Source organism: Madurella fahalii (genome assembly GCF_045866475.1).
Source record: "Madurella fahalii IFM 68171 DNA, scaffold_4, whole genome shotgun sequence".
NCBI classification, from domain to species: Eukaryota; Fungi; Ascomycota; class Sordariomycetes; order Sordariales; genus Madurella; species Madurella fahalii.
Genome location: NW_027263974.1, coordinates 4,179,763 through 4,202,640, shown reverse-complemented (window position 1 = coordinate 4,202,640; position 22,878 = coordinate 4,179,763). Strand labels below are relative to the sequence as shown.

At 54.5% G+C, this 22,878-nt stretch overlaps 8 protein-coding genes across 8 annotated transcripts; 1 reads left to right on the top strand and 7 right to left on the bottom strand.

Moving 5' to 3' along the window:
• Positions 1 to 1,174: 1,174 nt before the first annotated feature.
• MFIFM68171_08216 (uncharacterized protein) lies at positions 1,175 to 2,596 on the bottom strand (the record flags this gene model as incomplete). The annotated part of the gene is made up of 2 exons (XM_071063636.1): positions 1,175 to 2,192; positions 2,256 to 2,596. The coding sequence occupies 2 exons, from the start codon at positions 2,594 to 2,596 to the stop codon at positions 1,175 to 1,177; spliced, it is 1,359 nt and encodes a 452-aa protein (XP_070919737.1).
• Positions 2,597 to 3,415: 819 nt separating this feature from the next.
• MFIFM68171_08215 (uncharacterized protein) lies at positions 3,416 to 3,676 on the bottom strand (the record flags this gene model as incomplete). Its single annotated transcript, XM_071063635.1, has 1 exon — positions 3,416 to 3,676. One exon carries the CDS (start codon positions 3,674 to 3,676, stop codon positions 3,416 to 3,418), a length of 261 nt encoding a protein of 86 aa, XP_070919736.1.
• A 180-nt stretch (positions 3,677 to 3,856) lies between these two features.
• MFIFM68171_08214 (uncharacterized protein) lies at positions 3,857 to 5,585 on the bottom strand (the record flags this gene model as incomplete). The annotated part of the gene is made up of 4 exons (XM_071063634.1): positions 3,857 to 4,476; positions 4,559 to 4,995; positions 5,074 to 5,257; positions 5,552 to 5,585. 4 exons carry the CDS (start codon positions 5,583 to 5,585, stop codon positions 3,857 to 3,859), a joined length of 1,275 nt encoding a protein of 424 aa, XP_070919735.1.
• Positions 5,586 to 7,326: 1,741 nt separating this feature from the next.
• MFIFM68171_08213 (uncharacterized protein) lies at positions 7,327 to 11,166 on the bottom strand (the record flags this gene model as incomplete). The annotated part of the gene is made up of 1 exon (XM_071063633.1): positions 7,327 to 11,166. The coding sequence occupies one exon, from the start codon at positions 11,164 to 11,166 to the stop codon at positions 7,327 to 7,329; it is 3,840 nt and encodes a 1,279-aa protein (XP_070919734.1).
• A 1,553-nt stretch (positions 11,167 to 12,719) lies between these two features.
• Positions 12,720 to 13,700, top strand: MFIFM68171_08212 (uncharacterized protein; the record flags this gene model as incomplete). The annotated part of the gene is made up of 1 exon (XM_071063632.1): positions 12,720 to 13,700. The coding sequence occupies one exon, from the start codon at positions 12,720 to 12,722 to the stop codon at positions 13,698 to 13,700; it is 981 nt and encodes a 326-aa protein (XP_070919733.1).
• Positions 13,701 to 14,428: 728 nt separating this feature from the next.
• Positions 14,429 to 15,279, bottom strand: MFIFM68171_08211 (uncharacterized protein; the record flags this gene model as incomplete). Its single annotated transcript, XM_071063631.1, has 2 exons — positions 14,429 to 14,903; positions 15,023 to 15,279. 2 exons carry the CDS (start codon positions 15,277 to 15,279, stop codon positions 14,429 to 14,431), a joined length of 732 nt encoding a protein of 243 aa, XP_070919732.1.
• Positions 15,280 to 16,886: 1,607 nt separating this feature from the next.
• On the bottom strand, positions 16,887 to 19,864 carry MFIFM68171_08210 (uncharacterized protein; the record flags this gene model as incomplete). Its single annotated transcript, XM_071063630.1, has 8 exons — positions 16,887 to 17,847; positions 17,979 to 18,087; positions 18,168 to 18,576; positions 18,643 to 18,802; positions 18,872 to 18,917; positions 18,965 to 19,327; positions 19,392 to 19,478; positions 19,534 to 19,864. The coding sequence occupies 8 exons, from the start codon at positions 19,862 to 19,864 to the stop codon at positions 16,887 to 16,889; spliced, it is 2,466 nt and encodes an 821-aa protein (XP_070919731.1).
• Positions 19,865 to 21,105: 1,241 nt separating this feature from the next.
• MFIFM68171_08209 (uncharacterized protein) lies at positions 21,106 to 21,741 on the bottom strand (the record flags this gene model as incomplete). Its single annotated transcript, XM_071063629.1, has 2 exons — positions 21,106 to 21,367; positions 21,446 to 21,741. 2 exons carry the CDS (start codon positions 21,739 to 21,741, stop codon positions 21,106 to 21,108), a joined length of 558 nt encoding a protein of 185 aa, XP_070919730.1.
• Positions 21,742 to 22,878: the final 1,137 nt, after the last annotated feature.

Genomic DNA, 22,878 nt, shown 5'->3' with positions numbered 1-22,878 from the left:
GTCATCCGGTTGCCGATGCTCGCGTGCTTGTGCCCCGCAGTGTCTCAGAATCGCAGTCCCAATCAAACTTCGTGGACAGTGGATGCCGGAGCGCTCTGGCGTGGTTTGGCCGCTCATTACGCTGTGACGCTTATTGGGGACGCACTCATCTGTAGTGTTCTCTGATGCTGCGGACGATGGAAAGCGTTGATTGCGTGGGAGGCGAGGGAAGAAAATCGACGCTGCATCCGATCGTCGTAAAGTGATCACTGAACGAACGGTTGGGGTATTTTGTCTAGGCTGTCATTGGATTGTCAGCAGAGGCACCGAGCGGCAGGCCCCACCCAAGACTTGCCATCGCGCCACGCAACCAACGACGCATGCATGCGTGTCTAAGGTACTGTACAACCTATGCGTGAGTACTGTACAGTACTATACTGTACCTACACAGTACCAAATGCTAGGTGGCTCTTGGCCGCAATTAAGCCGCGATATTGCAAGGGCCAACAGTGGCTGCATTAGCGCCATCCTCAGAACCGATGGTGCGGTTTTCAGGCTCGTCCAGTGTCTGTGGCCGCCTGGGCGATGCGGCTTGGCGAGAATTACTGAGGTGCAATTGGGGTTGCCAACAACCGAGGGAACCGGTTGCCGCCGAGAATGCTAACAGGCACAAGCCACTTTCGAGCAAATTTGACACGGGACGGCTTATCGTACTGCCAACTAAGGTACAGCACAGTACCGCCGAGCCTGTCGCCGGAATCCATCCAGCAGGAGAGATAACGACGGGACGCGTTGTCTCCCGCCGAGAACCCCATACTCGGGAATTGCGTGCAACGCCCCGCAAACCTTCTCGACGCCTTGAGCAGGGAACGCTAACCACACCCGCATATTGCAACCGAGATGGTCTGTTGTTTCCGTTACTGACGACGGGTTCCGGCTGCGCTGCCAAGGAGCGGAATGAGTTGCGCATTCACTAGGCCAACTTGGCAGCATGATAACGCGGAGCCACTGGAGGCTGTTGCGGTAGGGCCCCAAGTTGCCGCCCCTTCGCTCACGTTCTGCGCCGCAAGCGCCCACTCGTGGCACAGCTGGCCGTTCTGTACCGCCAGATCGGGCTGATCACAAGATATCGGATGCGGAGACGAAAGGATGACCAGTCATGATTATCCTAGGCCAAGACAATAACAAAACGTAATCACCAATGCCGGCCTCCCTGGCCATCACTATCCTGTAGGGGTAGCATATCCTGAAGGAGAACGCTCGAACCTCTCGCCACCCCCTTGGCGCTCGCCGTCACAATTCCATCCGCCGGTCGAAGCACCAACCCGTTCATCGCGTTTGCATGTTCCACCTCACCAGGATTCGCTGCCGAAGAAACCGTAACTTGGATCGTCGTGGTCTTGACCACCCCACCAGCGCCATCAGGCGACGCCGTTGTAGAGCGGCCCCTGGGGATTAGCGAATCTCGGCTCTCGGTACGGCTGAGAACGGGTTTCCCATGGCTACTCGGATCCGTCAGCTCGCTCCGCGGCATATTCCTGGAGCCCACCCTGCTAGACGCCCCGGTCGCTGGGCCGGCATTACCCTCGTCGTGCTCGACGTCCGAGTTGGGGTCGTCCCAGGAGACCTTCTTTGCGACGCGCGAAGTATCGTGCCGGGCGCTCGAAGTGGACGCATCGGGGTTGTACCTGGGCCTCCTCTTCTTGACGCCCGTGTCCCTCACGAATGTGCCGATCGTCAGCGCATTCGCCGCGAACGTGGCCACCAAGATCTCGGCCGACGCCCACATGGTCCGCGTGCCTTGGTACCCGCCCTCCGCCAAGATGCCCGGCACCCGGTAGATGGCGACGGCTACGGTGAGCAGATGCAAGCAAAACAGCAGGACTAGCAGGGTCTTGCGGCCTATTGAGAGCCGGCTCTTGATCACGATGGGGACCGGGAAGACGACGAGGAGCAGGTCGGTCAAGACGTTGCAGACCGTCACCGTGATGAGGTAGGCGTGGCCCTGGCGGCACTGCGGGCCCGGGTCGGGCACGACCTGCCAGTAGCGATGGAACGGCGTGCACTCGGCCAGGTCGCTGATGACGACGGCGAGGAAGGTTACCGCCAGGGCCGCCCACATGAAGCGGAGGAGCAGGGTGTACCGGTTCTTGCCCGAGGACCCGACAAGGCGGTCAAAGAACAGGAGCGTAACGGCTTTTAGGAGCCAGAGGCTAGTAGTTTGCGTTAGAGTCAGGATGATGATGCGATGATGCGAGACATCTGTGACCGCCTACATCGTTGGCTGGATAAAGCGACTAGCAAGCACCAAGCGGCTGCCAATGGACCGGCGCCAAATCTCGATCTCAGACAAGGGCGACCCATCGTCAACGAGCAACACATTGTTGGTTCCGTAGAGCAACACTGGGTGAACGAATGCCATGCGCAAGAAGAGCGGGAGCAGAACCATGGCGGCTACCTTGTCCTCCCCGAACAGCTTTTCGACGCGGATATAGCGGCCCATGAGGCGGAGGACGATAATGACAGCGCAGAGCGTCGTGATCCACCAAGATGTCAGGAGCGTCGGCTTGTCCTCGCTGAACGGGCGGGCCGGTGGTGGTGAAGTGTACAATGCCATGGTCACACGGCTCATGCCGGTTGCCGAAGAAGCTCTCTCCATCGATGTTGTGGACGCGGTCTATCTTGAGGAGGCATCGCCGTTCAGATCTTGTCATTCAATTCCGTCAGAAGTCTGGCCGTTTGACAAGATGCAGGCCCGGGGGAGCGGAATGGTGTGCCTCGAGGTCCACTTAGGGTGGACCGGGCGGCACGTTGGCTCGGGGCACCCCCGAATCCTCTCCCCCTCATGCATGGTCTCGCACCAGGGGCAATTCCACTTATTGGCATGATTGGTCGGGGTGTCTTGGTCTGAGGGTGAACAAAATACAAGTCGTATTATCCGAGCCCGAATTCATTTGTTGCCGTTCAGACTTCCGTGAGTACGGAAGCCGATAGTTACAATTGTTCCAAATTCAAATTCAAATTGCGTCGTTCCATTTTTATTAGCCTTGCACCCCCGTGTAACCATAAGAACACACCTTTACAAGCCATGCAATTATCCACGAAAGCCAGATTCAGTAAAACGATCATCTAGCCTACAGGTTGGTCGACCATTTCAATCATCTGGAGTAGAATTAACACCGGTTTCTACTAATGGTATCAAGAGCAAGCTGAGCCCTCGGATACAGAAGAATCGATTATCGCATTACAAAAAATGACAAGACACGCTCGACTGATGTGCATTAGCGTTACGACGATCTGGGAAAGCCCGCCACTTGCTATTGAACTCCTCGCGTGGCTCCACCCCTACCAGCTAGCCGTTGAGGCATCCTTGTCCATCATTGTGGCACGGGCTGTTAGGTACTAAGCTAAGGTACCAGACATGTTTTGTCTTCCGTCATCCCCGCACCTTCCAATCCCTCATGAACGGCCGTTTGCCAACCTGGTGAGGATGATCATCGGCGCCACTGGCACCAACATCCTGGCCCTTGGCCGGCAGGAAGCGCACATACAACTCGGGGCGGTTCCACATGACGTGGACGCTGAAGTCCTTGTCGATGGATCGCTCGTGTCCACGCACGCCCTCGAGGTCAAAAGTCCATAAAATTTTGCCGAGGAAGAGACGAGTCTGTGACCAGGCGATCTCGCGCCCGTGCATTGACGCGGGCCAAGACTGAAGGGGAAGAAAGCTTTGAGGTTATCGTTGGCGTACCGCGTGTCGTAGAGCGGGTGATCCCGGGGCAGCCAGCGCTCCGGTCGAAACTCGAGCGGGTCGGCAAAGTATCGCTCGTGCCGCGTAGCCGTGAAGGAGCTAAGTTGGACGACAACCTGACTTGTGTCAGTACCGTTCTGTGTAAGATTGCCCACCCTTTGTTGCTTTGGGTGGGTGGCCATAAATCCTGGGGACGAAGACGCCGTCGACTGTCGCGCCCGGGCTGATGCGTGGCATGCCGGTGGGGGTGGTGAGGTGCACACGCAAAGTCTCGTATATGAAGGCATTCAGGTATTTGAGATGGACCAGAGCGTCCGGGGTAATGTCTTCATAGTTTCTAAAGTTGCCGCGGATTTCCTTGGTCAGAATGGCGTTGGTCTTGGGGTATTTGAGCAGAGAGAACATGACGGCGTAAAATGTAATTTGCACGGGGTCGAAGCCGGCAATAAACATCTGGAAGGCAACCTGCTCGATGTGGATAAGCTCCCGCTTGCTGGCGGGCGGCGCGTCCTCGGGAGAGATCATGAAGTCCATAAAGTCAGGATGCTTGGTCTTGCCGCGCCGGTCGATGCGAGATTGTACCTCGGCGCTATTGGCCTTGAACACGGCCGGGATGGTGCGCAGGACCCGGATCGGCACGAAGAGCGGCGCCAGCAACCCGATCAGGGGCAGCTTCTTGGAGAGCTGCACCAGCGTCCCAGCGAAGCTCGTGCCACGCAGAGTCTCAACAAAGTCAGACGTTATACCTTGACAGAAGAAAAACATCAGCATTAAAATCCCATTGAAACACGACAAAAATCGTCAGCAAAAGCAACCGCTTCTATTTACCGTTTTTCAGATGGTCCATCTCGCGGCCGTACGCCAGATCAGCAGCCATGTCAACGCCAAGCCAGAGAAGCCAGTCATTCATCAAGAGGCCCTCTGGGCGCCCACCGAGCGCCTTCATACGCGAGATGAAGAGGTCCAGGTAGGCATGCACGAGGGGTTCCTTCGCCTTGACGGCCTTAGAGCTGAAGGCGGGCAGAACTTTCTTGGCGACAGCCTTGCGCTTCGCCGGGTCTGACTCCCAGATGAAGCCCAGGTCGCCGGCAGCAAAGTCCAACAGGTCCGTCTTGACAAACAGCTCCTGGTTCCACACAGCCGCGCCGTAAATGTCCATGGCGGCCTGCGGCGTGAAGAAGACGATCTCGTTGGGCCCCACGCGGACCACGTCGCCATACTTGTGCAGCATTGACTCTTGAAACCACGGATAGCGGCCGTGTACCCTGCATGAACGTGTTAAGAACCTCCAGAATTTTGCCTTGGCCGGCGTCAGTTGTGTGCATGTGATCCGCGGCACTCACCAGTGATAACAATACACGACATATGAGATAGCTGCCAACTTGGGGCCAGGAAATCTGGCAGCAGGGTGGAAGTAGAGGAGGTAGATTGAGTTCGTCGCGAAATATATAATGGTGATCCAGGCGAAAGCCCCGAGCCAGGCGTCCAGGACGTACTGAAATAGCTGAGCAAGCCCATAGTTATATTCTAGGAGATTTCCCAGCAAAGGTTGAGTGAGATGGGTGATGGGTTGTAGGGTCTCTCCGAAGATTGAGCTGGCTCGGCTGGGTAATGGTAAGATCAAGTCATTCCTCGATGAAGCTGAGGGAAATGAAGCACCTGGGTCAAGGCAAGACTAAACAATCAATCATCAACTTGTGGGTCTCAATTGGACCTTGGTGATAATGACGTGAAGATGGTGCAGGCGCATTCGGCTCGAATTTGGACGAGGCGTTGTAATCTCGTACTTCATTGATACGGTGCTCATCCAAGTCTACGCACCGCAGCTTGCCTTGTTGTGAACTGTCCAATTCATGGTCTGCCCAAAAATATCATCCATCAAAGGATTGAGCCGTGGCGACTGCTTCGGCGTCGTTTACCGGATTGGGTTCCGGAGTTCCCGAAGTCGACTGGAAATCGCAGCTCGCTGCCCTAATTACTCGTAGGAATGAAAACTTTGGGCCCGGGAAGAGATTTGAGCCAACAGCATATGCACTCCCTTTGGATGTCCAATAGGCTTCGACCGGTTTCTTGGACCTGAGAAAATGTTCCGAAATTGGTTTAGAGGGCGAGAATGAGACACGACCGACTTGCAAGTTCACCAGGGCACGGGGACTTGGGTGTGTGCGAATTTCTCCATTGGTCTGCGCCAGTGATGCCTCCGCTCTCTCAATCTCTCCCACTACTGTTGGCGTTAGCTACTATAGATACCAGATTCCCTACCTAACCTGAGATGCTCTACAGCTAGTGCCTAAGGGGCCTAGGAATCAGGTACTCGCTCCTCACACTAACAGCGAATCTTATGATAGGAAGGTTCTAACCAGATTAGCCAACGATAAGACTTATTACCCTACTTACCAACGATGCAGTAACTCAGGTAGGTTACGTCTGGGCATAAAATTATCTCTGTAGCCTAACTCCGAGTCAAACTCCGCATTGGGCGCCAGGAATCCCTCTTAGATAAGGCATCCAACCCCTCCAATAGGGCTTGCGTAAGCTGAACAACAGCAGCCAATCCTTCCAATAGGGCCTGTCCAGAACAGGTATCCGTGTGACAGAGGCCACAATGCGGAGGTTGAGTTTGGGGACTTTGGAGCCGTGGACAACATCGCGGCATTCGCCTCTCCTCCCCAACCCCAGGAACTGACTACATCATGATACCCGACTTTTCTTATAGCAGTAGCAGCGAAGCCGTCATCAAAACGACAGCCCAGCAAGTCCCGGCCCACTTATCCTATGTATGGAGCCCTGCCGTGACGATGAGACCGGGGACAATCGCAGGGTCCGCCGTTAGCACCAGTTCTGTCAGTAGTAGTAGCAGTAGCAGCAACAGCAGGAGTAGCAGGAGTAGTGGGAGTAGTACCGCCCTCGGCCAGTTTCCCGCATTTCTCTCGCTGTCAGTTGTTTGCCTCAACATACCATCCGTGGCATGTGGTATACTATATAGCATTGACCCCATAGCGTATCTTTGTCATACTCAACTGGGGAACGTGGAAGCCAGGTTTACGCCGGCAATGTGGTTCGGGGAATTTGATGACGTAGAGGAAAATTGTGGTATGAATTTGGGGATGGACAGTATCATGGCGACGATCGGGATATGATATTTAGGTTCGGATCAGAATGGGGATAGTCAGTTGGTGCATACTCTGTTGGTTAGGGGACCAGGGCCGGTAGAAAGATTTCATGATAGGGTAATGGGGGTTCTTTAATCAATTTCGGGCGGGCTGTTCACGGTCGGCGGGTTGCTGGCCTCCACATCGGGAAGGGGGGGGGGGGGGAGTCCGGCTTATCCAGGATGAGGCGTGATCTTGTGGGATCTAGCTCGCCTGGGCACCGCAAGACTTGAACAAGAAGACCATCAAGGCGCTGGAGGTGAACAGCGAGGTGTCGGATCAGTAGATGGAAACAATGAATACACTGATCAAGGTGATAGATAATTAGAGTGCTCACCCGACCTCTCGACCTTTGACGTTGAACTGAAACTCATCGATCTCGGCGATCATGGCCCACACGACGAAGTTTTTATGAGCGTTAGAGCGCTAGGAATTGCACTACTGCTAAATCACAACAATGTCCTCCTCAAATCTGTCTACCGGTAGAGCAGCAATAAAATCGGCAATTCTCTTCCACTTATTCATTGCCCACTCTTCAATCGTTACCGCCAGCCGCCCAACTCTCTCCCAACATGAATCTTTCCCACCATTATCAACTTTCCGGAAAAGTAGAAATCTCAACGCACCATCAAATGTACGCGTTACCGAGGCCACAAATAAGAGAACAGCAATAACACGACGGTCACGAGAATCCATTTCCAGCTCTCCTATCGTCATTGGGACCGAACTGTGGAGCTCCATCTTTCGTTCGCCTTCCATATCCACCTGGGTCAGATGCTCGGCTCGTAGAATCAGAGGCTTGCGGATCTTCAACAGCCACTTCTTGCCCTGGTCGACTACCATGTTTCGTACCGACTCCCAGCCAGTCAAAGGCGCTGAGTCTCCGCCATCCCTTGAATGGAATGCCATGTCGGCACACCAGACGCCACGGTGTGCCTGATCATTCCACCCTTTGTTGGTCATTGCCTCGAAAAGATCGACATGAAGACCATTGCTCCAGCTAAAAGGTTCCGTTGGATCATCTTCCGCGTGGGCGCTAGTGCCGAAACTCGCGGTTCCTTCCCATCCAACCCACGTCCAGGACGGAAATTGGTCACGGCGCGCACAGTCTGCCGTGTAAAGACCGGGCACCGTCTCCTTGCACTTCGCTTCGTGTGCCCAAGTCGATATCGAAAGAGCGAAAGTGATATCCAGCGCCCGTCTACCGTTGGCAAGCGTCCCCGTCCAGACTGGCATCCCCAGAATAAGAGCAAGACCGTCGTCGACCGAGTAACGAGCAGCAACGCCGAGGAAGGCATTGTACGAGTCGCTTGGGTGGCTGAGGTTCCGTGATGTGAATGCCTTGATATGACCATCCAGCTTTACAATCTGCTCGAAGACCTCTTGGGCATGAACCGGTTTGAATCCGTACTGCAGCTCCGGCACGTGATGAATGTCGCCATCCAAGACACCAGATAGACACCAATCCGGCATCTGGTTGTTGTCCGTACGATAGAGGAGCGACAAGGGAAGCTGAAGAGACTCGTGCACCGCCATGCCGCAGCACTCCCAATACGCTTGTTTCGCCGTAAAAACCAGACGTCTCTTGGGTAGCATGCCTTCCTGATATGTCCACCCGCGTGTAGCCCATTCAGAATCCCTGATGGTAATCCTGGGGTCTTCCATGCTAGACACCAGGATAACATAGTCGTCCGCTATCTTGGGTAAGCCAGCTTTTGGCTTGCTGCTAGGTGTGACAACTCTCGGAATATCCTCCGCGGTTGTGATAATATCAGGAGGGATTCCAGCGCTAGTAGAGAGTTCTCGCAAGATATGTGGCGCCAACTCCTGCAGTGGAATTTGTGTCTTTCGTGACTCTTCCTCCATTGCCACCATCCATTCATCGATAGGCCGGTTCAACTCGTCTGCAAACACCTGGAAGATCCTGAAGTGCTCATGGGATATGTTATACTTCTGGCACAGTCGTAATTCCTTCATCGTCTCGACGAAATCAGGTCGATCCCGGGACCGAAACCCATGACGATGTATATCGAGCCACTCATCATCCTCACTTCGTTCGAGGAGCTCTTTTTCGGTAATGCCAAGGAGCGTCAATGCCTCGTCGTCATAGTCTTCATAAACTCCCTCCCCATCATAGTACCCGAATTCGCTAGGCCATGTTCGCTCCTTTCTTAGACCAATAGCCGGTTGCTTGGCACGGGGTGTCTTCCCGACACCGGGAAGCCCGATCCTCGCATCACCCGAGGCGGCGATGATGGTAAATTCGGCGCCTTCGTAGATAGCGTCCATCTTGGAGATAAGGAACTGTTTCTCTTCCTGATTGGATTGATCGATACATAGCCGGTCGACCCACAGATACTTTTCTCCAAGCCGCTTCGTAACCTCGACCGCATCCAGAATTGTTGGAGGCCATTCCTCGACCGAAGGCCCCCAGACGTAATTAAGAGCAACGTAGCTCTCTGCCCATGGTCTCACTTCAACAACTGGGGGGCTCTTCGTACAGTTAATAGCGCGGAATCCAGGTAAAGAGGCACCAGCCGGTTTCTTGGGTGTGCAAAACTGATGTAAGTCTCTGCAACATCCCAGCCAGTAGTCTAGTAGAGACCAATCTACTTCTAGGTCGAGGGGATATGGGAGTGTAACCCTGGTGTCATACTCCAGTTCCTCCGGCTCGGTCAGTCGATATATCGATCCGCTTCTTGGAAGATCAGTCTCGAACCATCGTAGTGGCACGCCTGTTTTCGGCACCCCCGGCACGTCCGGAACCACGGCCATGAAAACATTGTGGTCCCACTGACCCCATGGCCGCGAGCCACGCTTGTCGTTCTGGGGCGGCTCGAAAATGTAACTCTCGGTGCTACAAAACACAAGGATTTTGTATGTACCGGACTCCGGGTTTGGAATAGTCGTCCTCAAAAAGTTGCAGAGCTGGCATGTTGAATGGTGCGATAGCCTATTACCTAGAGACGTAACGTAGTAGAAGTCGGCGAGATACGGTGGGCCGTCGTGGTAAGATCGGTATACTTTGAGCTTCCTGGTGTTTTCGCCTCGACGTGCACCTTCGTAGAGGTCGTATGCGCGGTGGAACTTCGCCTCCAGGTTGAGTCCTCCACAGTCGTTGCATAGGCCGGTACTCGCTAAGTCCTCGCATTCATCGCTAAGCCATTCTAACGTATCTGGCGGCTCATCAGATGCGTAGTCTGCATTGTTTTCCTGGCCCGTCGCCACTGGGGGATTTGACCCAAAAAGTCCGCCTGCTGGGGGGTTGAATGGTGTCGTGGATGCCGAAGTTGTGGATCCGAAGAGACCTCCAGCTTCCGGGATCCTCGACGGCGTCGGCCACCCGAATAGCCTTCCCGTTGTTGGGATGCTGAACGGAGGGTTAGACTCAAGGAAGCCACCCGCTGGAATGCTAGATTGTGTTGTGGATGCCGCCGTCATGGAGCCGAAGAGCTCTCTGGTTGTTGGAACGCTGCGCTGTGGTGTGAATCCAGTACTCGTAAACCTAGAGCCGGCAGTGGTAGGCCTAAATGCAAAAGGCGTAGACCCGAATCCAGCAGCCCACCCAAAGCCACCAGCCGTGAACCCGAATTTAGGAGCTGTGGACTCGAAGCCATCAGCCGTCCCGAATCTAAACGTGTTGCTGGGTGTCGGCGTGCCGGATTGGCTTGTCGACGCGAGGGTTGTAGCTCCGAAGACGCCGCTAGCCATGCGGGAGCTGGATTGGGCCACTGGCCCGGCAGCTTGAGCCCCAGATGTAGATGACCAGACAACCGCCGGGCTACCGGACTGGGTTGGCAGTCTTGCAGGTATGGAAGGGCCTGTAAACCCTTTTAGCGTAGACTCAAAGAGTCCGTCGCCCGCCAAGCTTGCCGTAGTTGCTGGGGCGCAAGGCGAAGCAATTGAGGTCGCGGGCCCCTGTATGCTCATAGAGATCGTGTTATATCTTATCGCAGCCTCGGCGGGGCTGGACACTCGCGGCGGCGATAGGTTCGGCTGCAATGCAACGGACTGCAGGAGGGAAGAGAGCGTATCGACCGTCGCCTGACCGCAGCTAGGCGTAGGGCTGGCCGAGACCCCCGGCAAGGGGTTACTTTCTAACGTATAGTCTGTCAAGTTCCAGCCGCACCTACCGACGGGACAGGAAAAGAAGTGCGACTCGCCGTCGTTCTTCCTGGTTCGGCGACTGGTATACCCGCACGCGCAGGGTGGGTTGTCGCGGGACACGCCGATGGCGTCGTCGAAGCAGCCGAAGACCCTTCCCGTGTGGAGTTCTTTGTCCATGCAGGTGTAAAAGGGTCGGTCTGCATTTCCGCTCCTATTGAGTTGCTGGTAACAGAACGCGTGCAGGGCTTTCCGCACTCGCGGCAGGTCGGCGGGACCCGGAGCGGAAAGATGGGCTCCATATCTAGAGAGGGAGGCCGTAGCTGAGGTTTCCGGATCTTCTGATTTGACAGCTCAGGGCGTTGATTCAAAACCCGGTGATGCGGTCGATGCTAATTAGTCCGCGGATTAAGGGCCGAATGCGTTGGCTCGGTCGCAACAGTCACGGTGATTTGTTGTCTTCACTGTCAGGTGATGGCTGGGCTTGCACTCTTGCTCCAGACACTAGACCCGAGACCGGGTTTGAGTTCTAGGTGCAATGAGTTAAACCACTGTCGAGGCAGGGACAACGTTGAAGACTTATCCGCCGCGATTGAAAGCGCCTCGTGAGGCCGCCTGAGCCCCTACATGCCCTTGCTCAAGTTAAGAAAGAAAGCCGCTGACTTCCGTAACATGGAAATTGGGGGCTTCCAGCGAGGCGACCGCGAAGTGTGGGCTGGGGTTGCGTGACAGGGAACGAAGTGGAAGAAGCTATACGTAATTAGGTATTATTGAATGCAGCCACGCGGCCCGCATGAATATATCAGCTGCTTTAATTGGACGAGGCGGGTTAGGGCAAACCTGAGCCAACTGCCTCCCCTTTTTGGCGGTCGCAATACATGTACGTGCCAGGGCCGGCGTGGCTATATTGATCTCAAGAGCTGAAGTGTTGACCTCGATACTGGGCTGACTACCTAGGACCATCATAAGAGTCGACACCTTCTGCTAAACCACAACGTGTGGTGCGGAGCCTAAGGTAACATGAGTGGTTATTGGTTGGGGTTGACCTGGAGCGGACTTGGGCTGAGCAAAAGCGGCGAGAGGGAGTGAACGGGCATGGACCAGCTTGGGAAGAGAACCTCCACCCCAGCCTGTCGATTCCTGGCGGTAGTTAAAGCAAAGCCACAAATGCTTTGACGCCTTAGGTGCAGAATTTAACCTCGTTGACGACTGCGCTGTATCGTCACCTCAACGCTGGTTTCAGGGCTAAATAACTATAGCGTCAATGGCCTGGGTTGTCGAGTTTATCGTTTAATCGACAGTCCCCTTCTGTCTTGAACTACAGTCCTCTGCCATTTAAAGCAAAGCGCCTGGATACCCGTGATGCCCGGTTTTGCCTAGAGTGGGGTGTCGATGCTTTTCACGGTCGAATACCCGACAGAGGCCAAGGGCCAAGGAAATGCAGATGGCACCTCTATCGATAACCGGAAACCAGCGAACCACGACGAAGCTCGCGAAAGTGGAATGACGTCGGGAATTGATCCGGTTTGCCGGCAATACTGGTGAATGGCGAAATCAATGTCCGTCTTGGTTGTGCCGCGAGCCAAGAGCGAGGGGAACCTCTTGGGTACGTTAAACGCACTGAGAAATCTATATTGCTTAGGAGCTTTGCTCCCGAAATCGACCAAGTGTCCGTGGTCCATGATTCTCCCAAATCACCACTAGCTGGACAATCTTTGCAGTACAGGTCCACAATGCGCTCATTGAGGAACCTACTCGCCGGAGTGCTTGCGCTCACCCCCGGCGTTAGAGCACAAACCTGGGCCGACCTCTCCAGCATCCCCATCGGCACACTCCAGGAGCACATCACCCTTGCGCTCTCCCCAATCCAGCTCGCTACCGTCGGTGGCCTGGACCAAGCCGGCAGCACAATCCCCGCCCTCCTCCTCTACGACATCCCCAACAACACCTGGAAACAAGGCGCCCCAGCGCCCACCGCCCTGAATCATCCCAACGCAGCCGTCCACGACGGCAAAATTTACCTCCTTGGTGGTCTTACGGGTGTAAGCGGCTGGCGCGCGACGGCCAACTCGTGGGTCTACGATCCCGCAGCGAATTCATGGACTGCACTGGCTGCGATGCCGGCCGCGGCGGCAAGGGGGAGTGCTGCTTCAGCGGTCTATAACGGGACGGTTTTCCTTGCCGGTGGAATCCCAAGTAGTGGCGGGCGGACTGTTGATACTGTTTCAGCATATAACATTGCGTCGAACTCGTGGGTCGACCTCCCGGAGCTTGCAACCCGTCTCCCCGGAGCGAGAGACCATGCGTCGTACGCCCAGGTTGGGACGAAGTTCTATATCCTTGGAGGACGGGAGAACGGAGTGAATGCGGTAAAGGACACCGTCTTTATTCTTGACATGGCTGATCTGGCCGCCGGGTGGAAGACTAGTCCCGCGAAGATGCCGACCGCGAGAGGAGGGCTGGCTGCTGCGGCGATTGGGACGAAGATCTATACGTTTGGTGGCGAGGGAAATCGGGCGCCGAACACGAGGGGGGTGTTTAACCAGACCGAGGTTTATGATACTATTGCGGATAGCTGGGCGACATTGCCGGCTATGAAACTCCCGAGGCATGGTATGTCGGCTGCCGAGGTGGGGGGGAAGATTTACGTTCCGGGTGGTGGAATTGTGCAGGGACAGGGGGCGACAGAGGTTTTTGATGTTTTCACACCTTGAGTGAGTCGGAAGTTAGTGGTCCGATATGGTCCGGACGTTTGTGTGAGTCGGCTGGACAGTATGATTGTCGGTTGAAGGATATTGCTTCCTCCATGCCCTCGTATAGTTCTCCAGATACAGAGACTTCTATTGGTGTCGACATATCCATCCCACTTCATGCGTAACCTAGCATATATATGCCTAATCCCTCTAGTTCAAGCGCAACTAGAGTAGTACATAGAGAAGTATCTCAAGTCGAGACATGTGAACCCCGACTTATTAAAACATGAAACTTCAGCAGATAGAGAGTTAATAAACTATTATTATTCTTTCCTACTCCACTATACCCTCTATATATGGTATGCCAGTCCTTCTGCTGCTTATAGTACAGGAAACCGTACCTTGAAAGACCGTAAAAACCTGCACCAGATATTTCAGGCTCCTCCGCTCCACGAAATCCGGTTAGTTGCAAATACCAAGGCCTTTTATCCCTCAACCCTATCGCCTCAGGACCCCTAGAAGTCATCAGCTCTACTAATTCCTATTTATTTTCAGCTTTTATTAGGCAATCGCTCTACCCTGGGTTTTTCTTAGCCTCGGTCCCAGCTCCCAGCCGCTCAAGTTTTTCTGTATCAGAGTTCTAGCGGTTTTTTCCGGTTCGTTGTTTTGGCCGATTATCGGGAACATAACCGATATCGACCTCCGAGACGACGGCTATATTTTGGAGAAGCCGGTACTCTCTAGGCGGCCTAGGATCTATAGAGGGGGCTAGGCAACTCCTGTAGAATGTAACACAGTGGGGCCATGCCATGTCCGATGTAATCGTAGATTTGGCGCACTGCATCCGTCCATTCCTCTCCGGCAATCTGGATGTTGGCTGCTAGGTCGTCCCTGTGCGCCCAGCCGCTCATGGCGGCGACGGGCGGGAAGTGAAGCCCACGGTACAGGACACCAACTGTTTTCCAGGCATCCGGAACATCGAAGTTGGCGACGAGTGTCAGGAAGCTTCCGGGAGTCGTAGCCCTAGTAAACGTGAACCCTCCGAGCTTGCGGGTTTCCTGCGCCGTGGTTGCCGTCGTGTCAGCCTGGCTCACGAGCAGATTGACTATAGCTCTGCGGTCGAGGTTCCTTTCATGGACGTCTTTCGTGTATAGAATAGCGCGGCTGCGTTGCTTTGTGTTCACCTCGTCGTCCTTGGCAAAGTCGATAGCCGGAACTCTCTTCCTATCTTGTATACAAGCCAGCAGAGGATCGGCTCCATGCTTGAGGAGAATTTTGACGTTCTCAAGCTTGCCCCACAACGCGGCCTCTGATATGGGAGTGCGACCTTCGACATCCCTCACATTCGGGTCCGCTCCCCTTTCAACAGCAGCTCTACAATCCTGGGATACATCTCGCAGGAGGCAAAGTGCAAAGCCGTCCTCCCGGTCACCGTGTGGTCCGTGATGATTCCATCTTTGTCCTTCTCGTCATCGTCGTAATCCTCGGGATGGGTCGGCTTGAACCTGAAGGAATGGTGCTCAACGCCAGTGAGAAATAGATCGGCATCTGCCGATTGATAGAGGTATTCGCAGACATAGTAGAAGTGGCCCTGGACCATACGGCTCAAGGCATATGGGACGGCTTTTATGACCACATCCTCGAATACGACCACCGTAGCAGTCGCTTCACTCCACTTTCGGCGGCTGTTGGCTTCTCGCACACATCGAAGAGATCATCATCTCTCCTGGGGAAGTGTTTGGATGGATCCACCCCAGCAGTTACAAAGATCCCTCTCTATTTGTCGATTTCGTGATTGGCAAATGCCTCGCCATCTACTTTGCCAAACTGGTAGTGTATCCGGTAATCACACCGAAACCAAGCATCGGCGCAGTGTGATTGTCGCCGCTGACTATTTGGCCCGTATCCTGTAAAGCCATGGCTGTGGATCTCGCCACAGGTTGGGCAGCGGACCTTCAGACTTGAGCCACCCTACAACTCGACATGTGCCAGAGGGACGGACTGGGGATATTGGAAACGGGTTGTCATGGCTTTCGATTTTCAAAAGTTTTGTGCCAGATGGACGCGTTGACTTCAGATTTGATTAGGTATAGGTTATGCAGCAGTTAGGTTTCCTGAACTTTGTGGAATTGGGAGCGACTATGGTGAGTTTGTCACATGCCCTCCTGCTGTCTAACACTGACATGGCCACTATCTTGTGTCTCGCTAAACGAGACGCTAAGCGTCGGGACTTTCCGTCTTATATTTTCATCAACCGTTGAAGCGGTTAGTTTGACGGCTATCTCAAAGTCTGCGGTGGTTTTGTACAGTCTAACACAGTTTTGTTTATTAGCGTGGTTCTTGCTCGTTGTCGGGCAGAGGGCTTACATCGAAGCAAGCTAGCATATGCATGAGGGGCGCTCGACATGCAGTATCGCGTGAAGGCGTTGGTCCTGCCGGTGAATAATGATCACTAACAAGTCATCATCTACGGTCTTGCTGGCTGTGGCGAAGATATTTGCTGGCTCGTGTGTATACGTATCTCATCGTCGAATGTGGACATGGCGGTATCGTCAACCTCGGCGCAGGTTTGTTCTTGGGGGAGGTAGTTAAACCTCAATAGACATCGCTAAGCCCTAAGTATATAATTACGATCGCGGGCATAGGTCTACACTTGGTAAAAATGTTACTCTTCTTAATCTAGCTTCTTCTTAATAGCTATCTAGATTCTATACTACGGTAGGTAAGTACTGTGAGGACCAAGGGGTTCCTCGAGGGAAGAAAGACCGGAGTGCTTAGGTGCAAGCAGTGTACAAGATTGTCCTTCGTGCATAATATTCATTGTAACCATAAACCAAACTGTCGTAACTCGTTCAGACTGGAGGTAAACAGCGTGAGGAGAGGCTTCAGGGTCTCGAACATCCCGGCTATGAGTCTGAGCATTCGCCGCATAGGTGGACGGTGTCAAACAAAAGGAGGTCTGCTTTGGACGAGGCCGTATGTTACGCGGGGATGATGAAGATAGGCGGAACCCCATTGTAGTGCGGGGCTCCGAACCACTACGCCGCCCAATTCACCCTATTGTCTGCCTCTGTAACCATACCCGAAGGCTCAGCCCCAGCTCAGCGCGCATCACCACCCTGGTGTTCCAACTCTAGATGCCGCACGGGTAAACGATCTAAGTTTGGTTTGACGGGCTGAGCTAGCAAGCATAATCCGTCGAGCCATTCAGACAATGAACCAAGTTCCCTCCTCAATGTACGTTCCTACTTCATCAGCCGCAAGAAAAATATCCCCTTCCCCAGGAGACTGACTCCCCTCAGAATGGTGGGGGCCCTCCTCAAGCACAAATCCCCATTCATCAACCATATGCAGCTCCTCCCCATCACCGACCTCAGGATCACTCTCTACCTCGTCCGTCTCATAGTCCTCTTGAGCTTTCGATTTCTCGCTCGTTTCTGGGCCCAAGCCAAGTTCGTCGCTGATGTGGCTTTCCAAGCGTTGTTCAGAGGTAGGCTCGGGCTCTTCACTGTCTTCGGGCTCAGAGGGAGAAAGGTTTTCGGGGATGAAGTCGTCCGTTGCTATGGGATCCAGGTACTCCGAGTCTAGAGAATCGTCGTCTTCGTCACCTTCTTCGTCATCTCCGCTCACCTCGTCCTCGCCCTCACCCTCTGAATCCAAGGCGGAGTCCGTGTCGGACAGGTCTTCTTCCGTCAACAGATCCGGTCCGTCCTCATAATCGTCACCATCTTCTTCATCATCATCAGTCTCCCAACTGGAATCTGTCTCGCTGCCGTGGGACACCGAGAACGGATTGAGAAAGGTCACAATCGCGATACAGGCATGCTGGATCTGTATCCGAGTGTCCCTGGCGATGGACGGTTTGGTGGTATATCCAACAACGGCATCGGCCGTAACGATGTCGTTACTGTCCGACTGTTGGTGGAGACCTTCGAACCACAACTCCAATTCCATCCGGTCTATGGGTGGTCGGATGCGAGCCCGTCGCACATTCATCCGCGCAAGCTCCGTCGGCGACTGGTCGAGGATGACGCCATATTCCGTTGCTGCTTTCCATGTTATCTTGGGCTCGATGATGGTGATCTTTAGCTCAAGGCTGCTGTTCTCGTGGTCTCCTGAACGGTAACCAGCAAGGCCGATGGCAAGCCCGCAGTAGGAACGTCTGCGGCTGTCCTAAAGACAAAACCAGCCCCTGTGACGCGGAGCCCACGGCCGTTCTTGTCAAGAATCGCGGGCTTGCCCTCAACATGCCTCAGGACCCCGCGCCCTGGTATTCCCAAGAACGAGGCAGACGCCCACCGGAACCCCTCCTCGTCCAGACGTCGATGCGTGTTGAAGATGATGTCCCGAGGAAAGACTTTTACCATGCTGAGGAACGTCCTCATCCGCCTCTTCGCAAGCTCCAGATCTGTCCTCCGAGACGGTATTCGCTGCGCATGACCTCTTCCAGGTCCTGGAGTGGCTTGAGATTCAGGCCCATCAACGTACCGAAGCAGATGGTCTCGTCGCTCCACCACGACGTCGAGCGCATCTTGACCATGCCAATGGCGGGTGTGAGGGGGCCGAGGCGCTTGAACACGAGGCCGAGCGGCGCGAAGAGATCGTCCCGTAGGAAGTCCCGCAGGACGACGAAGTCGCCAATGATGGAGTTGCCAGCCTCGCGGGGGAACGTCACGCAGTGGTCGCTGGCGACAGATTTGTCCACGTCGGGGTACAGAATGTCGTCGTTGTTTACGGGCCTGTCCGCAAACTGCACCATAATCACCTTAGTCAGCATGCCCTCCTGCGTCGTCCAGAGCCGGCGGTTCCAGTTGGCGAGATAGAAGGCCAGGCCGATGTCGTGCTCGCTGTCGGTGCTGGCGACCGCCTCAAGCGTCGACGACAGCACCAGCACGGCCTAGGCGGCCTTGTTCGCGTCGGCCATCTTCCAGATGGCTTTCCGCCGGACCGCTCTCCGCTCTACCCCCACGGGAACGCAGAGGGTGTCGAGCCAGAAGTGCTCTGGGCGGCGGTGGCCCTTGATGTCTTTGGACTGGGCTACAGCGTCCACTGCGTTCTGGATGCGGTCAAGCTGGCACTCGAGCAGCGAATTCTCGTCCAGATTGCCCAGCCCGTCACTCCACCTGCGATCGGCTCAGTCGTAGGCTCCCAGGAACATTACATGTAGTAACCAATGGGAGACTATGACTTACACATGGGATATGCAAACGAATGGAGGATCCGAAAAGCCCCTCCTCACTATGCGTGAAGACACGACTTCGAGCCACCTTCGTCGTGAATCCCACCTGAAGACAGGTACGCAGCCGGTGTCTCTATGATACTTATGACCGCAGCCATATCGGCTGCCACCCCGCCGCCGCAATCACTCTCGCCCGAGACGTGTTTCTGACAGTACGTCTCCCTGTCAACGTTGCGTGCCGTGCACTGGCTCGAGTTGCAGCTCTCATGAGAGATGTGACCCTCCGGCCGCTCCATCTGCGTCAGGTAGTAGTGTCCGTCGATGCCCATGTCGACCATGCTGCGCTCGACGTCCATCGGACACCAGCCCTTGGCCCAGCAGGCGCCGTTGGAACAGAGGCGAGGCGCCCCAGTTGTTGCCGGTGCGGCGGATGTCGTAGTAAGCGAGCATGGCCGCGCCGAGGGTGTGCCTCAGCGCGATGATTGACACCCACGTCAGCTCCGACACGGGCGAGCGACTCGTCCCACGCCGACCTAGGCCGCCGGAGGAGGCCGCCACGACGTTGCGGGGCAGGCAGTACGTGTCGACGAATACCGAGACCCGCTTGAGGATGAGGGCCGCTTTCGTCGCCCACTCGATGTAGGTGGGAGTAGACTTCGCGCCCAGCTGCCGTACCTGGCTGCGCCATTTGGCGGATGAAACGGGGCAGTCGTCGGGTCGACACGAAGCGGCCGGTCTCGTCGACGAGGTCGGACGGCTCGAGGTGGACGCCGGCGACGGCGAGCACCTCGACGGCGCAGCCGAAGTACAGCCAGTTTTGGAAGAAGGACTGGACTTCCTCGCGCGGTCGTCTGCCGAAGGAACTGTGTCCCGCAACCTCTTCAGCGGTCCAGCCCATACGGGAGGGGTAGCCCTCGAAGTCCCCGGGCCCGCGGGTGTACACCCCGAGCGTGAGGTTGGGGATTCGGAGGTGTGCTTTGCCCTTTGGGAGGGGAAAGTGGTCCATTGAATGCTGATCAAAGCAGCAATCATTTATTGCAGAAACTAAAGCACGTGTGTTCCGGCCGAGGAGTCGGGACGGAAGAAAGATCAGAGATCGAAGATGAATACTTGGAGTTGACGATTAGGAGGCTCAATATAGAATGGGTTGAACTGGGAAGTATGATGACCACCAAGTCCTCTGGCGGGGATTGTTCCCAAAACGGGGATGGGAAGGCTGCGTTCGGAAAGAGGGGTTACTCTATGTCCTGATAAGAGGTACCAAATCAAGAGGCCCAGCACAGCCTTCGTCCCAAGACCAGCCAATGGCCTTGCTCCCCCGCCCACCTTCACCAGCACCAAGTTACACGAAGGGGTGCTGTTTGGGCAGCCACGTCAAACTTTACGGGGATATGGACGTGTCTCGCGTTCCGTACCAGTCACGTTTCCCGTTTTTGTTAACAAATCGGAACCAAGGGCGGCAACCCGGAAGATGTCTTCTCTTCGAAATCACAAGACGTCTCAATGCAACCCATCCTCCGAGAATCGGAAGAGATGGAGCTCAGCGTATATGTAATGAGACGAGCTGCAAGAGAGTCAGCCCGGCCGTTTCATCCAATCATCCCTTTTATGACTAGCTCTCACGTTCTTGACTTCAAATCGTAACCTGGTAATGGGAAGTGTGGTTGACTGGTAGAATTATAGATATAGAGGCTCAGGGGATCAGATGTGGTCAGGGTTAGGGGGTATGTATGAGCGAAATAGGGGGTAATTCTCCCATATACAAACGGCCACCTACCTTCACTTCGACCAAACCTCCCGTATGTCCTCAAAAGGGATCTCCTTCTCAACCTCACCCATAGGTTCACTATCATCGATCCGAGTGCCATACTTGTTCGGAGCCGTCCGGACTTTCAGTGCGCCGCGCCAGAGTCAAGGTCATTGCCCTTTACGGACAGCGAGCCCGCGAAAAAGACAGGAACGAGTGAAGTGCCGAGCCCTGGGTACCATTCCTCTGCCTCCTTGAGAGCCCCCGTGACCCTCTTGTTCCGGATCCTCTCGGTGTGCGGGAATGGATGCCGTGCGCGCTCGGGCTGCGGCTCGCGCCGATGGAGTACAGGTTCTAGATACTTCCAATGAGGCCGATGCCGAGGAGAACTACAGGGAAGCACGCATTGTTAGATGTGTTGAGCACAGTGCCGGAGGAAGGGGGGATGACATATACCAGATGTTCTCTTCTAGCCTGCAGACTACAATCTGAAGCACGATTCACAACAGCGCTCGCACAGTCAAGACGACCTGAGTGAACATATGGGCCGCGCCGTCCTTGTCCCCCTGTGCCAATATCTCGAGGTCGAAACCGACTCCCCTTTGACCGATAATGACGATGCAGTGTCGGCTGCCGTTGCCCCGGGTGATTGCCAGAGTAGCGCCGCCTTTCTTCAGACACGCCCACTTCTCGTTCCTCCACTGCGGCAGCAGTGAGCCGCCAAAGAACGCGAGCGCGATGCCTACGGCGGTCACGAAGAAGCTGCCCTAGTCGCGGTACAGAATCTACGGGATGATGGATATGCCGAGCTGGACGACGATGACGGTGGCGCTGGACTACCACATCCAGTCGAGGACGGGGACGCCATGCGGGGCGAGGGAATCGTCGTCGACATGGTAGACGGTTAGACGCAGGGCTTCCCATTCAGGGCCTGACACGGCGGCGGTCTGGTTTTCGATATACCCAGGGGCTGGCGGGCTGTGGATTTCCGTGGCTGACCTGGGCGTGACATGGCTCTGCTCATCGCGCATCTCGTTGTCCACGCGGTCATCTTCGTCACGCAGCAGCCGGCCCAGAGCCCTCGTGGTCGTTCTGCTGTGGCCGCTACCGGTGCCAATGACATTAGTGTTGGACATGTCGGTGTCTGGAATCAGACGACCATTTGTCTGAGCGTCCATGCCAGTGGCTAAGATGGGATCAGGGGATGATGGGAGGCGGTGGGAGCGGAACTCGCCACCAAACGTCTTCAGCAAGGTGCTCGCTGCGCAGGGATAATAATATAAGAATGCTACTTAAATTTAAGCCTCATTATATAGACCTTGTAAGCTAGTGTAGTTCAATCATCACGTCTTTGTCTTATTTGCCACGCAACAGCTCTATAATCTAGAAATCAGTGGCGACAACAAGCCTCTTCTAGATTACTATAATGGTTGAAGCATGTCTAACTGTTTATTCCTTTGCGTACTCGTGTGGGTTGAAAATGAAGCCTATTTGTAGTGAATTCCGTACCTAGCTTATAGGAATACTTAGATCGTTTCGATTACTATATCCCAGTATAGAAGAAAGTCTTTCTAGGCATGAGCGAAGTTTAATTATTTTAGCTGAACGATAAAGCTGTATAACTGGTTTAGTAGATTCATGGTTACCCCTTTTAAAGACAGCTTGCTTATCCTTCCTTGAACTTCTCTATTCCCTTTAATACTTTATGGAGTTGTTGATAAGAGGACTCTTCCATTTTTTTTTGATTGGCTCTTAACATCCTTGAAAAGCCCTTGGAGAGCCTGCTCTTGCTCAACGGGCTGAGCGGGTATCTGATCGAACTAACTACATTGAACAAGATAGCTAGCCATCGTCCTGGTGTTATTGGAGGGCAATGATAGTAAAAAGAAGAGCGTTAGTCGTGACCTCAAAGTGACCGGCGAGACGATATAAGAGGGATAAGTAAAGGAGGATAAAGGTAGGAGCCAAAGGAAAAGGGGATGGGGAAGAATCGGTAAAGGATGCGGTTTCTTATCCTCATAGCTACATTACCAGTGCTTACCCTTCTAAGCAGATAGGGAACTTTCAAGGGTAAAAAGTAAACAATTGTTGGTTATGCCTCTGTTCATGCCCCGGTGTTGGCGCTTTATGCACGCAGTGCGACATTATTCCGGCGCTCTCCATATTTGCCGGCAATATGAGATGTGCGCCGGATCATAAAATGCTAACGGAGAGAGTTTAGGTTATTGGTTCGGAGCCGGCTTTAGGGTGAACTGCAATCTAGAAGCTGCAGG